Genomic DNA, 15,908 nt, shown 5'->3' on the forward strand with positions numbered 1-15,908 from the left:
CAGAATGTTAAAACTGGAATTAATGGTGGCCTAAAGCATGACATGAATTGAATTCACCATAAATACTTTAACAGTTTTATTTCTGTATTGTGTTTCAACATTTACAATCAGTGTAAAATTGCTTGAGAGAATAGTTCAGGGAAAATGGAAAAATCATGCAGAAAAAACGATTCCTGCACAATTAATTTGTAAAAACTAGCAAAGAAACATGTATTCTAAATGGATATCAGAATGTTCTCCAGGAGAGTGCCCCAAATAGAAGCTTAAGTTTAAATATACACAAGCAAACGGAGTGGCAAGAGGAGAACTACGTAAAATAATTTTGGGAATTCTGGATTAAACAAAGTTAAGCAGGTTTTTCTCCACCAGGATTTCTAAGAACCCTAAATAATAAATAATGTGCTTTAACAATCTCTAGGGCAGGTATAACATCTCTCTCACACTTCTTTGACCTCCAAATCCTTTTTACTTTAAAGCATTTAATAGGACTAGCATTCCACAGAACAAGAAATTGTTGGAGATGTACTTATAAATTCAGGAATTTTAAGTGGTCTTCAAGAATGAATGTCAAGAATCAACTTCTACCTCATACCTCTAATTTTCTTACCCTTATCAGTCCTTATTCAGTGCTACCTCCATGCAATGTAATCAAATCCAAAAGATCATTAATTTTGGAATTAGTAGCATAGATAATCATATAAATGAGAAAATCATGTATCTTCCCTTATACTAAACACCAAACCAAAACACACCTTAAAATAATCAATATATTCACCATTTAAAAGTATAAGTAGGCAATTTGTATAAATATTGAAATACTATACCTCATCAAATTCTTCAGTCATTTTTCTAATGATTTCTGCATTCTGCATATTTCGAAACATCTCTATTCTCACAGTACCTGTGGAAAACAGATTTTACAGTTAACCTTTTTTTATTCCATGCTAAGCATTAAATTTAATCTGACCACTGTTTGAAAAGGTTTATACGAAAGTCTTGAGGTTTTCTTTTCCTCTCTCAAACTCCTAGTTATTCTAAAAAAGTCTCTTGTTTAAGAACTTCAAAGTTCTTTACACATTAAAAAACCCTGAACGTTATACGAATTAGATAAGTATAAGGAAAAATATTGAGAGGAGTGTCGGGGAAGGAAAAGACAAAGACATAAAACAATGAATTTATACTGTAAGGAGGACTCAAAGCATTGACTTCAATACATACTAGTAATATCCAGACATATAGCTGCCTGCCTTGGTCTGAAAAACATCCAAGTATAGAGAGTATTTTCTTGCTTCATGGTTCCTTCTGATATTCTTTATCATCAGAATATTCCTCTATAAATTATGCCTAAATGTCCCTTAATCTGTTAACACATTTCATTTAAATCTGTTTTCTCTGAACATGAAAAGTTGCTCAATAACTTCTACATAAGTATCAAAGAAAAAGTTAACCCCTTTCTCATCTCATTCTTTCATACTACTTTTTTAGACCTCAAAATGATTACGTAAATATTATCACTTAAAAGAATGACAAGAGTGGTATATATCAAACACTTGCATTAAAAATTAACGTAATTTAAAGAAACTGAAATAAGATTCAAAATGAATTTTGAGTACAGAGGATCCAGGCCTAATAATTAAATGAGGTTCAGTCCCAACTGTATAAATGTAAAATATTCAAGTTAAAAATCACAACAATACGATTCAACGAATCAGTAAGAAAATACCCTATAACCTCTGACAGGCTTCCTGTCAGTGATTACAAGCTCCAATTCAAATCACATTTAGGAGTGTAAGAAGGAAGAGTCTCTGAAATGTACTGTACTCTTATAGGAAAGAGGATGAAGCAGAACAGCCACTAAAAGTCATCAAAGAATAGTCTTAGAGTCCCAACAAAAACTACAACGGCACATTTGGCACATTAAACTGAATTTCACATAATTTTTACTAATTTGTAAAATGAGAAAAAGGATATCTGTCCTATCTTTAGTCAGAACCACTTTTTAAGCAGGTTTTAGTTACGTGATATATAGCTCTCTCATTCCTTTTTAGGACGCTTAATTCATTAAGTAGTACCACCTACAGGTATCCCCTATATCCAGCTTTAGGGATGAGAGAGTCTAGGTTGGGAGGTAGATGAAAGGGAAAAATATTTTTACAGAGTTCTTCCTCAACATGCAATTTCCTAAACAACATGGGAAATTTTTACATTGTGATTTTATTTTTTTAAGCAAAGAACAGTATTTAAGATAGTACTGAACACAGGTTGTTTATGCACTATAATATAGTCTTTCTTTTCAGAGGATTTTTAAAAAATTAAACTGGAAACATTAAGCTGTTAATTATAAATTATCTCAAGTAAAAGTAACTTTCTGTCAGACATTCTTAAAATCACTCAAATTAAACAAAACTGTTTAAGTGTATATAACCTTGTTTGGATCATGAACTATTTTGTCGATCTGAAACAAGATTCCCGTAGAAAAAAGCATGTAATTTCAGGGGTTGTTTCACAGTACTCTTGATAAGTAAAATTACATTCATAACTATTAAACAAGCTAAAGAAGTAAACTTAGATTTTTTTAAGTTATTAAACATGGTAACAGTCGTTCTTGGGGAGATGGAAATAATTTACATTTTGATTGGAGTGTCCTTACACGGTTTATGCAATTGTCAAAAGTCATCAATCTGTATACTTAAGGTGTGTAAACTTTAATGTATGGAAATTATATCTTGGGGACGGTCCGGTGGTGCAGTGGTTAAGTGCACACGTTCCGCTTCGGAGGCCCGGGGTTTGCCAGTTTGGATCCCGGGTGCGGACATGGCACTGCTCAGCAAGCCATGCTGTAGTAGGCGTCCCACATAAAAAGTAGAGGAAGATGGGCACGGATGTTAGCTCAGGGCCAGTCTTCCTCAGCAAAAAGGGGAGGATTGGCAGCAGATGTTAGCTCAGAGCTAACCTTCCTCAAAAAAAGAAAAAATTATATCTTGCTAAAGTTGACTTTTTAAAAACTCTAAAAGAACAACACTAATCCTACTATTTTAGCAATAAGTTACACTGTCATTGTTAAAATACATTCAGTGTAAATAATGCTCAACTCTATTTTCATGATTGATAAGGCAGTTTTCAGATACAATGGAGTCTTAACTATCATTTCAATAACTAGCTATGTTAGTTCATAAAGGGACTGTTTCATCACATTAATTTAATGTCATAAAATGAAAAGCAACAAAACAGTACCTAGCATTAAAAGCAATATGAAAAAACAACCTCATGCTTAGCATCTTTAAAGGGGACTACCATATACAAAAAACAATTACTAATAAAATAAAATCAGATGTTTGAAGCCATAATTTTGAAAATGAACAGAAGCTTGTTACTGAGATTTTTTTTCAAAGAGGAAAATCCTTCTGCTGCCACAATGATTATTCCAAAGATTAGCCTATTTACTTACTTTCCAACTGTTCATTCTTCTCCAGTTGGGTCCCATAACTCTACTAAAACTGCTTCCTCACACCAATTATCTCCTAATTGCTACACCAAACAGTCTTTCCGTAGTAATATCCTATCTATTCTATTTAAAGCATTTGCTCGTTATATTGGTTTCTATAGCACTACATCCTTGTACTGTATTCTCTGATGACTTATTTTGATTTCTTTCACTTACTTTCAGTGGCAATTTCAAAGTTCTGTCCAATACATTCTTCTTGGTCCCTTTTTACATTTTCTAACTTGGAAATGGCCTCCATCTAGCTCATCCAAAAGAGAAAATAGGGCAGAGACCACTTCTATTAATCTTTGTATTCCCCCCAGTTCTTTGAAAAATGCCCAACATCTTAGGCTTTTCTTTCTTCCTATTAAGCTTTTTTTGACAAAGGAAAAAGTCTTGGTGTAATTCAAGACTAGTACTCAAAATAAATTAAAATCTAATCTCAGTTCACCATTGCATCCTTGGTTCTTAAAGAAGCATATTTGTAATAGAAGATTATTTAAGTTTACAGATAAGAAAGGTAAATTAAAGATCCAAAATAATTCAGATTTATGGAAACATAAACATCTGAAAATAAAGAATGGGAAAAAAATAAAAGATTATCTTCCACTCTCTTCAACACTAACAACGTATCTGTGAGAATCCTGAAAGGATAACCTACCAACATACACATTTTATATTAAAAAATTAAGGGTTCTTTGAGCAGGCCCTCCTAACAAGATTGTACTTCTGGTGGAGATGAACAAACTTTCAAAATTGTCATTTTTAACTATGAATAATTCCAGAAACAGAAGTAACATCAGAAAGCTACCATCAAGTTCTTGATCATTTAAATTATGTCAAACTGCTGGTGAGAGCATAATTTGATACACTCTCATGGTATGAAATTTGGCAAATGTCTACCAAAATTACAAAATTTATATACTCTTTGGCCTTGATGATGTATTTGTTGCAAAGCATCCATAAACTCACAGATGTGCAAAATAATGAATGTAAAGCTTATTCCCTGAAGCACTGTTTGTAATAGCAAAAAAGGAAGAAAGCTCATATGCCCATAAATAAGAATTTGATTAAATAAGTAAAAGTGCTGATGATAACAACAATGGTGGTGGCAGCTAATATTTGCGTGTTCACTATCTGCCAGGCATTGTGCTGAATAAGCCCTTGAAGTTAACACATTTAATCTTCACAAACATCTTTTGAAGAATCTACTATTTTTCTTCCATTGTACAGATGAGAAAATTGAAGCACGTAGAGATTTCACAACTTACAAGAGGGGTTTCCTAGTAGCAGATCCATGGCCTACATGTGGATAGTCTGGCTACATAGTCCATCACTAACCATTTCTCTTAACTGACTTAAGGTCAATGGATGTCATGGAGCTGTCAAAAACAATAAACCTGCCTATGATTGATATGAAAAGATCTGTAGGATATATTCAAACATGAAAAAAGAAGGGATATATATGTATTTGACTGTATATGCATTAAAATATTTCTGGAAAGATATGAAAACATCTGGCAAAACTGGTTGCCTCTGGGAAACAGAAATATGTGGTTGAGGTTTAGAGACGTACTTGAGACATTATACTGCATACCTTTTGCATTTCCTGAAATTTGAACAAAAGGAATATATTACTCAAACAAAATGAACACATTTCCAATAAAAAATATGTTAAAAACTAAACTGAAAGACTGCTCTTAAATCTTGCCCATCGAGCATTTCTATAGTCACTATCAATAAACATTCATTAGAGGGCAGGCATAAGAATGATCAACACATGAGCCAGCTCTGGTGGCCTAGTGGTTAAGTTTGGCATACTCTGCTTCAGTGGCCCGGGTGCAGACCTACACCACTTGTCTGTCAGTGGCCATGCTGTGGCAGCAGCTCACATACAAAATAGAAGAGGACTGGCAACAGGTGTTAGCTCAGGTCAAATCTTCATCAGCCAAAAAAAAGAATGATCAAAGTAAGTTTCCCAAAAATGTGAAATTTTATGTTTTTTACCAGCTATAATACAACACAAAAGATGGATTTGAAAAGCAATATGAAAATAGGGCTGGAGAACATCCCCTTGAATAATTAGCAATAGACACAACAATAAAGAGACTGTAATTGTGGTTACAGCAATCACAACATATACTAGAATCCCCAAGAAGTCATCCTAGAGTGGTTTAAAGTCTTTGGAATCCAGGGGCTGACCCAGCAGCTGAGTAGTTAAGTTTGTGTACTCCACTTTGGCATCCCAGGGTTTCGCCAGTTCGGATCCTGGGTGCGGACATGGCACCACTCGTCAGGCCACACTGAGGTGGCATCCCACATGCCACAACTAGAAGGACCCACAACTAAAAATATACGACTATGTACTGGGGGGATTTGGGGGAAAAAGGCAGGAAAAAAAAAAAGATTGGCAACAGTTGTTAGTTCAGATGACAATCATTAAAAAAAAAAAAGTCTTTGGAATCCAACACAGTAGGGTTTAAATCTCAGCTCCACCAGTTACTAAGCTATGGGACACTAGAAAAGTCAATTGTTCAGATGAACAAATTTAAAATGGTGATAAATACCACTTCAGACCAGGGATGTTTTGTTCAAAGCTGTAATTTCCAGTGCCTGGAATACCGCTTAGCACAAAGGAGGCATGCAACACATATTTGTTGAACAAATGACTAAGGATGATATAAGAACTAAATGAGATAACAAATGTAAAGTATTTAGCACCGTACCTGTAGCATGTAAGATACTCAGTTAGTATTAGGCTCTCCCACTTTGAGCATTCATTTGTTCATAGATTATTGTACCCATTTTAAAGGCTAGCTAAAAGCTCTAGTTCCTTAGTTGAGGTCGACTGGAAGCCAAATTCCTACTTGAGCATGCTGCCACATTAATGCTGTTTGGAGAATGAGACCAGCCACCTCTTTTATTCCAGAACGAGGGAAAGTCATTCCAGCAGTTTTACCATCACCCAGACCTGTAGCCTCCACCTCCAGAATGGAGACAATCAGATACAATAGCACTTAATATCCCTGTTCAAAATGCCTAGAACCCACTGTAGGGAGTTAAGGGAATAAAGAAGTCATTGTCTGAAAAGTCAAGGGGAACTAGAAAACTGTCTTATCCCCATATATATAAGCCCATGGCTTAGAGAACTGTCTCACCTTATCTTGCTCAGCCATTTTCAACTCTACCCCTCCTCTATTCTATGATGCCAGCCACAGCAGAACTCTAGCCTTCTTTGTATCCTTCCAACTTGGTACAGACAGGCAGAAGAGAAGACTGAAGGCAGAGAGAACTTTACTTAGCAGCAAAACAATTTATCCAAATATAACAAAAGCCTTTTAAGTTTACAGTTTTTATGACACAGTAACATTATGGCTCACTCAAAATTACTGAACTTGGGTGTGGTGGAAATACATTAATATTGCCTAAGAGCACTTAGCAGAGAGCCTTCCAAACAGCAAAAGCTTTCTAAGTAACTGTTCTATGTATGAAACAGCTTTTTAAGTCTTTTCTTTTAGAGAGTGGATTATGGAGTCTTCATAAATAAAATCTAATTCGGTGATGGACCAGAGATAATCCAAGCATACGACAATACAATTTTTCGGTAGTCTCGTTTTTTATTTTATATAATAATACAGCAGGTTATGAATCAAAATAAAATGGAGAAAGACTGAAAATAAATATGAATAAATTAGTAGCAAAAATCTGAGTCAGGACACAAGAAATGCTAAGGCTACTAAAATCGTGACGGATTCACTAAAGAAACATCTACATACCAAAAATGTAGGACTTAACCATAACCTAGGATTGCACTGACTATGTAAGAGTCTTTTTCGAGATCTGAGGAGAGGGAGTAGGAGAAAGGTGGAGAAAGGTAGAGAAAGAGACAGATACTTTGGTTGCCTTTTAACGAGCATTGCAAGCTTAATTAAAAATATCTTGGAATGTATGTGATCTGTTTAGGTAGTACGCATAAAAATGGAAAAAAAACTACCTGACAGGTTATTATAAATAAAGATACACTTTCGGAAACTTATAAATATTTCAAAATGTCTTAAAAATAAAAATTGTTGTGATTATATCTCCAGTGACGAGTCTGTCTCTAGATGGCAGCCTGCACTTTGTAACATTCCTTGCAAAAAGCTAATATACTTCTTCCTCTGTAAATACAAAAGGTAGGTGAAACATCAAACCAAATGCTCAAAAAGAAAAATCACATACTGGCACTGTGAGTACCAATTAATGGTCTTTCAAGACTGCATAGGGTACATTTCAGCCATGTCAAGAACAGATAAATTTCCTAAATATTAGAATTTCAAATTTTGGAACTTAGTTGAGTCATGCTAGTACAGCCCAGGGCCAAAAGCAAGCACTGTCCTAGAGCTATAACCTTTCAAACTATTTTCATCAACTCTTCAACAACTATTAAAATAACTTCATCTTCAGTGCTAGTGCTGTTCACATAAGACAAGACTTAGAGGAAGGACAGTGAGGAAAATAAACTTATTTTTTAAAATGTCTGTCGGCTACCTCAGGCTCTATTACTAACATTAATATGATTCAAGACAGGCAGGGCTCCTTAATCTGTAGCACATAGATTCCTATCTATAAACCTTTGAAACTGAACGGAAATTTCAGTCTATGCACTTTTGTAGAGAAAGGCCCAAAATTTTCAGGACATTAAGGAATTTGAGGACTCAAAAAAGTAAAACTTATGCATTAGAGGAAAAATATCAGCCAAAGATTTTTGGTCTTACAGAATTGAAGGGAGAAATAAAATGTCGACAGCAAAGAAAAGTTCTAGAGAAGACAACCTTCATAGCATGGTATGAAAAAGCAGACTTTTGACTGGGGAAATGGAGAAAAGAAAAGGCTGAACTCTTTTCCCTTCTAAAAAATCAGGCAATGAGTGAAATGGTATCATTTAAGGAGAGCCAGGTTTCATCTCTAAGTGGTGAAGGAAAAAAAGTACAAGGGAACTTCCCCATAATATTATATGGATCCATATACTCAGAGTGAAAATTTTAATTTATCAAGTATCTTGTTTATAGTCAACACTACATATTTGACTCCAATTACAAATAATATATGCAAGATAATTTAGGATTTAAACATTTGAGATTATTTGACAGTTTCTTATCAAACTGCATATAAATGACCAAGTCCTGTTTCTTTACCCTGTGCTTCAAAGTTACATCACTAAGAGGTCTCAAACAATCGCAAGCATACTTTTGTGAAGTCCCTCTTAGAATTTTAAATCTAAGACTTCCTCAACTCATCTTTTGTCTAGAATACTTCTTTTCCTATCTTATCAAGCTTTTATGTATGCGATTAAAGAGGAAAAAAAAGCTAACTGGTTGGGTTTAATTAAAAAACCTCAGAGATTTCATTAAATTGAATTCTCTGGAATTTTTTTAAATATACTTTTTATTTTAGAATAGTTTTAGACTGAAAGAAAAGTTACACAGTACAGAGGTTCCCAGATACACCTCAAATTGATAACATTATTTTCACCCAGTTTTATTGGAAAATAATTGACATACATCACTGTATAAGTTTAAGATGTATAGCATGATAGTTTGATTTACATATACTGTGAAATAATTACCACAATAGGTTTAGTTAATATCCGTTATCTCACATAGATACAATAAAAAGAAAAGGAAGGGGCCGGCCCCATGGCGTAGTGGTTAAGCTCAGTGTGCTCTGCTTTGGCGGCCCAGGATCATGGATTCAGACCCCAGGCACAGGCCTACACCACTCATCAGCCATGCTGTGGCAGCAACCCACATACAAAATAGAGGGTGACTGGCACAGGTGTTAGCTCAGGGCTAATCTTCTTCAAGCAAAACAAAAAAAAAAATAAATAAATAAATTTCTCCTTATGATGAGAACTCTTAGGATCTACTCTCAACAACGTTTCTATATATCATACAGCAGTATTAACTATAGTCATCATGTACATTACATCCCTAATATTTACTTATGTTATAACTGGAATTTTTTACGTTTTGGCTATCTTCCTCCAATTCCCCCTCCCCCAACCCTGATAACATTAACTAAAAGTCATATACTGTATTTGGATTTTCTTAAGTTTCTACCTAATATCCTTTTTCTGTTCTAGAATCTCATCCAGAAAACCACAAAAAGTGGTAGTTGTCATGTCTCCTTAGACTCCTGTATACACTGTGACACTTTCTCAGACTTTGTTTTTGATGACTGTGACGATTTTAAGGAGCAGCGGTCAGGTATTTTGTAAAATGTCTTTCAATTTGGGTTTGTCTGATGTTCTTCTCACGGTTAGATATGGCTTACGGGTTTTTGAGGAGAAGATCAAAAAGATAAAGCACCTTTCTAATCACATCAAAACAAGGTATATGCTATCAACATGACTAAACACTATTGATTATTAATCATGATCATCTAGCTGAAGTAGTATTTGTTAGGTTTCTCCACTGTACAAATTACACTTTTTCCCTTTTTCTATACTGCCCTCTTTGGAAGGAAGTTACTCTGTACAGCCCACACGTAAGGACTGGGGGGTTTTGCTTCATTTTCATGAGGTTTATGTAGGTATCTACATAAATTATTTTGAATTCTTCTACACAGAAGATGTGTCTATTCTCACCCATTTGTTTCATTATTCAATCATTTATTTATATCAGTATGGACTCAGGAAAGTTTTATAATTCGGGTTATAATCCAGTTCTACGATATTTATTTTGTTGCTCAAATTGTTCCAGCTTTAGCCATTGAGGGCTCTTTCAGTTGGCTCCTGTATCTTTTTGACATACCCTCATCATTTGTTTTGTTTTCTTTGAGCATTTGTTTACTTTTGGACACCATGAAATGCTCCAAGCTCACCTTGTATATTCCCTGTCCCAGTCCTAGAACCTAACATTTCTTCAGAGAGCCCTGGTTTCTTTTATTGGAGAATGGAATTAGAAACCAACATCTAGGTACTAGATGTGCTCCTTGCTGCTGGCTCACTGCTAGTGAGATGTCATTTCTTTTAGGCCCTCTCAGCTGAAAGAACAAGGAAATATATATGTCTGTGTCTCCTAGTGTGTATACAAACATATCTATAAATATTCCTATATGTAGCCATCTATATCTCTATTAAGCTGTATATGAGTTATACTAATGCCTTCAATTCCATTACAACATGAGTTATTCTAGCGTCCTCCTCTTGCTTACCCATAATCTTTGACTCCAACAGTAAAAAATTTGGTTCCCACCATCAACCATATATTTACTTAATTTTTCAACTCCAGTATACACGTATAGTGACTTCAGAACTGGTAACTTTAAACCCATGGGAAACAATTTTCCCAACCAGAGTACAGTACTTACATAAAGTTCCTTTTGCCTTCAGTCATATAGTCTCTACTCACTTCTTCATTTACTTAGGAGAACATCTTTTCCCCAAATCCCTTCAGTGAGTTTATTTCGTATATTTTTAAAACACTTAGATTCTTTTGTCATAGTCTATATCCATCTTGGGATGACCTCATCATAAGTGATTTTTTTTAAAAGTTGGCATGCATCAATGTTTATTCTTTGTGCTGTAAAGTCTATGGGTTTTGAGAAATGCATAATATCATGTATCCACCACTACAGTATCATACATAACAGTTTCACCACACCCTAATCCTGTGATTCACCTATTCAACTCTCCCTCCTCCCCCAAATCCTGGCAAACACTGATCTGTTTGCCATCTCTACAGTTTTGCCTTTTCCAGAATGTCATATAAAGTGGAATCAAACAGTATGGAACCCTTTCAAACTGGCTTCTTTCACTCAGCAATATCCACTTAAGATTCATCTACACTTTTGCATGGTTTGAGAGCTCATTTCTTTGTATCACCAAACAGTATTCCAGAGTATGAATGTACCACACAGTTTATCCATTTCATTTACTGAAGGACATCTTGGTTGCTTCCAGTTTGGGGCAATTATGAATATAATTACTATAAACATTCACATGCAGGTTTTTGTGTGGACATAAATTTCAAATCAGTTGGGCAAATACCTAAGAGTGTAGATTCTATAGTGAGGCTATAGTTAAGCTTTGTTAAGAAACTGTCAGATTCTCTTCCAAGGTGGCTATACCATTTTTCCATTCCCACCAACAATGAATTCCTGTTGCTGCACATCCTTGACAGTAATTAGTATTGCCAATTTTTTGGATTTTAGCCATTCTAATAGCTGCAAAGTGATATCTTATTGTTTTAATTTGCATTACAGTAATGACAACTGATGTTAAGCATCTTTTCATATGCTTATTTGCCATCTGTTTATCTTTTTCAGGGAGATGTCTGTTGAGATCCTTTGCCCACCTTTTTATTGCACTGTTTATCTTCTTATTGTTGAGTTTTTAGAGTTCTTTGTATATTTTGAATATAACTCCTTTAACATACATGTTTCATAAATGTTTTCTCCCAGTCTGTGACTTCTTGCAGAACAGAAAAACTTTTAATTTCAGTAAAGTCTAACTTGCCAAGTTTTTCTTTCATGGATTGTGCTCCTAGTGATTATATCTAAAAATCTCATCACTGAACCCAAGGTCATATGGTGTTTTCTTTTAGAAGTTTATAGTTTTGCATTTTATATGACCTATTTTGAGTTAACTTTTGAATAAAGGGGTAAAATCAGTAGATTATATTTGTGTGATTCCTGTAATATTTTTTAAAGAATAATTTAGGGTATAAACATTTGATGTATATATACAACAACTCTTTAGAAATCCACTGGAAAGAGGAGGATAAAATCTACCAAAATATTTCAGGTTCCATTCTCTGCTTATTTTAATAGTTTTTACCCTGTTGTCTGTATATCCAACAGTTTTTACTAAATGACAAACTCATAAGGATTATCTGTGGTTTTCACTGTACTGTACCTAAAACAGTACCTGTATATGTCTATATTCAAAAGCTCTCCCAAAAACATGAGAATAATAAGAAATTAAGACTTGTAATTAGTCCTATGAGATTCAAAGTCCATGAAAGTAGAAATTATCTTACAACAATATAAAAAATACATAGGCAAAATACGTCCAAAGTGTGGAAGTTTTAAAATTATGAGTTACATTTACACACATACACCATTATCCAAGGGAAGAAGCCACTATACATTGATATATACAAGTTATGATTATGGTAATATTGTAAACAATATTATTTATATAAATCCTCTTTCTGAAATGCTAATATGAAAAATTTTGAAATTACTAGGATAAAAACGAAATAAAAGCAGAAATCCAAAATATACAAGGAACACTGAAATCACTTTTTCTATGATAACACTTGATGAGCCTGCAATGCATAAGTTGGGAGTTCTGAGATGAAGGGTCTAAAAGAAACAACTCTTCTATGAAGTGGGGACTCAAAGAATTTCACCTCTACGTTAAGTTAAACCAGCAATAAATCTAACATCTCATACTCTGCAGACTACAAAGAAAGTTCTTTTGGTACTCTGTGAAAGGAGATAAACGTACCTGAGAGGTAGTAATAAAAACTGGTGCTCGCAAATATCCTAAAATCACATAATCTGATCCAGAAAACTCCAAACTGTATTTAGTTACAGATGGTCCTACATTGGTAGCACCCCTGGGCATCTGTCTAGCAAAGGATAAATGCTCTCCAGAGGAATGTACCTTTACCCTGGACTTTAAATAAATTTGAGAGAAAACATGGAGCTTGGAATAAAAAGTAACTAAACATACCAAGAAGAAAGGCAATACGCAAAAAATCAGCAAAAAACCACCCCCACAGAAACAGACTCGCAAAGACTTAAAGTATTAGAATGATCAGATACAGATTGTAAAAGAAAGAAATTTACCATGTTACAAAAAGAAAATACAAGACTGAATATCCACGGGGAACAATTCCATGGACTTTTTCTTTAAAAAAGAACCAACTAGCTAAAAGTTCTAGAAATGGACAATATAGTAACTAAAATAGATTGGCACAGGTGAAAAAAAGAGTAAGTGGTAAACTGGAAGATAGAGGGAAAATTATACAGAAAGCAGCACAGAAATTAACAAATACAAAAAGGTACATAGAAGACAGTATGCAAAGTTTAAGGAAAGCTACTGAGGAAGAAGAGAACTAAAATGAGAAGAAGCAATATTTAAAGAGATAACTGATGAAAGACACCAATCTGGAGAAATATGTTCTATACCTAGAACATAATACAGTCAAATTGCAAAATACCAGAAACAAAGAGAAAAATCTTAAACTTTGGGAAAAACAAGTAATGAAAGAGAGAAAAATGATTATTCCAAGTTCTCAACAATACAAGCCAGAAGACAATGAAATATCTTCAGTGTGCTAAAAGAAAATAACTGCCAATATTAAATTATATACCCATTAAAATACCTTTTAAGAAATGAAGACAAAAAAATTTTCAAAGTCCAACAGAGTCTGTACACTCACTAACAGAACCTCAAGGAAATTTCTAAATACTCGCTTCAGGCAGAAGTGATCCTAGATATATATGACATGAAGAAAAAATAAAGAACAAATAAAGTGGCATAAATATGAGTAAAGCTAAATAATAATTTTATTTTCTAAAAATAATAATAGTGACTATGAGAAAACTAGATAGATTTAAATTACAAGTCAAGGAAGTAAGTAAATGGAATTACGGTGTTCTAGGTCCTAGTAATAGCTGGGAAAAGGGTAAAAGTACTAATTGCCTTTAGATTTTGATATGTTAAGTATGGCTTCTATAATTTCTAGGGTAACCATTAAATTAAGGAGTATAAAAACAGTCAAAGAAGTAGAGAGGAAGAAAAATAATTCTTTTGGATTCAAACAATCTAAAGGCAAGAAAGAAGAGAAAAATAAAAAAAATATAAAGAGACAGGACAAAGAACAAGCATTGGTTCAATATAAACTCAAATACCCAGTGATACCATTTAATGTAAAAAGAATTAAGTGACACACTTAAAAGAAAAACAATTTTCAGACTGAATTAGAAAAAATACAATGCAGCTATATGTTGTTTACAAAAGGCATCTAAAAGGTAGGGACATAAGAACAATGAAAGGGAAAAAAAGAAAAAGTTGGGCCAGAAAACTAGGAAAAGTGGTGTGCTTCATTAATATTCAAATAAATAGACTTTTAGAAAAAAGTACTGTGAGAGATAAAGAGGAACATTAAAAATAAAATATTTGAGTTATAAGAAATATCTGAATATTTGCACCTAATAACATGGGGGCAGGGCAGGAGGAGGCATTCCAAGAGAAATCAAGAATAAATATATAAATCCACAATCATGATGTGAGATTTAATATATTGCCCTCAGTAAGTGCTAGAAAGCAAACAATAGATAAGAAGGATATAAAATATTTTAACACAATTATTGAACAACCTTAACCTAACGCACACAACTGCACCTAGAAAATACATAAGACACTAAGACACACGGATTCTAAGCACACATGTAACATTTCAAAAAGTGGTCATATGACCTTAAAACAAGTCTACACAAATTTGAAAGGACTTAATACAGACTATTTTCTCTGGCCTCAAATTCAGTTAGGCTAAGAAGAAGTCAATATGAAAAGCTAACCAGAAAAATCTCATGTTTGGAAATTAAGAAACATGCTTTTAAGTAACCCATGAGTCAAAGAAAAAACAATTAGAAAACATTTCAAGGGGCTGGCCTGGTGGTGTAGTGGTTAAGTTTGTACACTCTGCTTCAGCAGCCCATGGTTCATGGGTTCGGATCCTGGGTACAGACCTACACAATGCTCATCAAGCCACGCTGCAGTGGCACCCCACATAAAAAACAGAGGAAGACTGGCACAGATGTTAGCTCAGGGACAATCTTCCTCAAGCAAAAAGAGGAAGACTGGCAACAGCTGTTAGCTCAGGGTCAAACTTCCTGACCAAAAAAAAAAAAGAGAGAAAACATTTTGAATTAAACTAATGAAAGGGAACACCACAAAAAATTATACACATTAAAAACATAAGAGGATATTGCAAACAACTTCATTAAAGAAACTTGAAGATTTAGATGAAATGGAAAAGTTCCTAGAAAAATATGGCTTGTCAAAATAATAAAACACCTGAATAGTGCTAAATCAGTTAAAGAAATTCAATCAGTAGTTTAAAACCTTCCAACAAAAAAGATCTCAGACCCACATGGTTTCAATAGCAAATTTTACCAAGTGTTCTGGAAACAAATAATTCCAATCCCATATACTCTTCCAGAAAACAGAAAAAGAGGATAGTCTTCACAATTCATTTTATGAAGTTAGCAAAGCCTTGATAAAATCTGAAATGGAAAAGAATGAAAAGGGAAAACTGTAGGCCAATCTCATTGATAAATACAAATGTAAAAAATCCTAAACAAAATATCAGCAAACCAAATGTAGCAATAATTTTAAAAATATATCATGATCGGGGCTGGCCCC

The 15,908-nt window shown here is 34.1% G+C and overlaps 1 protein-coding gene across 5 annotated transcripts in view; it reads right to left on the bottom strand.

Moving 5' to 3' along the window:
* Positions 1-15,908, bottom strand: part of STAG1 (STAG1 cohesin complex component) — a 369,927-nt gene that overhangs the window by 180,065 nt on the left and 173,954 nt on the right. For all 5 annotated transcript variants that reach the window (XM_044754937.2, XM_070493352.1, XM_070493351.1 and 2 more), the window contains one exon: positions 825-901. In XM_044754937.2, the coding sequence (XP_044610872.1) occupies positions 825-901 (77 nt within the window). The remainder of the gene's footprint in view (positions 1-824; positions 902-15,908) is intronic.

The sequence above is a fragment of the Equus asinus genome, chromosome 21 (assembly GCF_041296235.1).
Source record: "Equus asinus isolate D_3611 breed Donkey chromosome 21, EquAss-T2T_v2, whole genome shotgun sequence".
NCBI classification, from domain to species: Eukaryota; Metazoa; Chordata; class Mammalia; order Perissodactyla; family Equidae; genus Equus; species Equus asinus.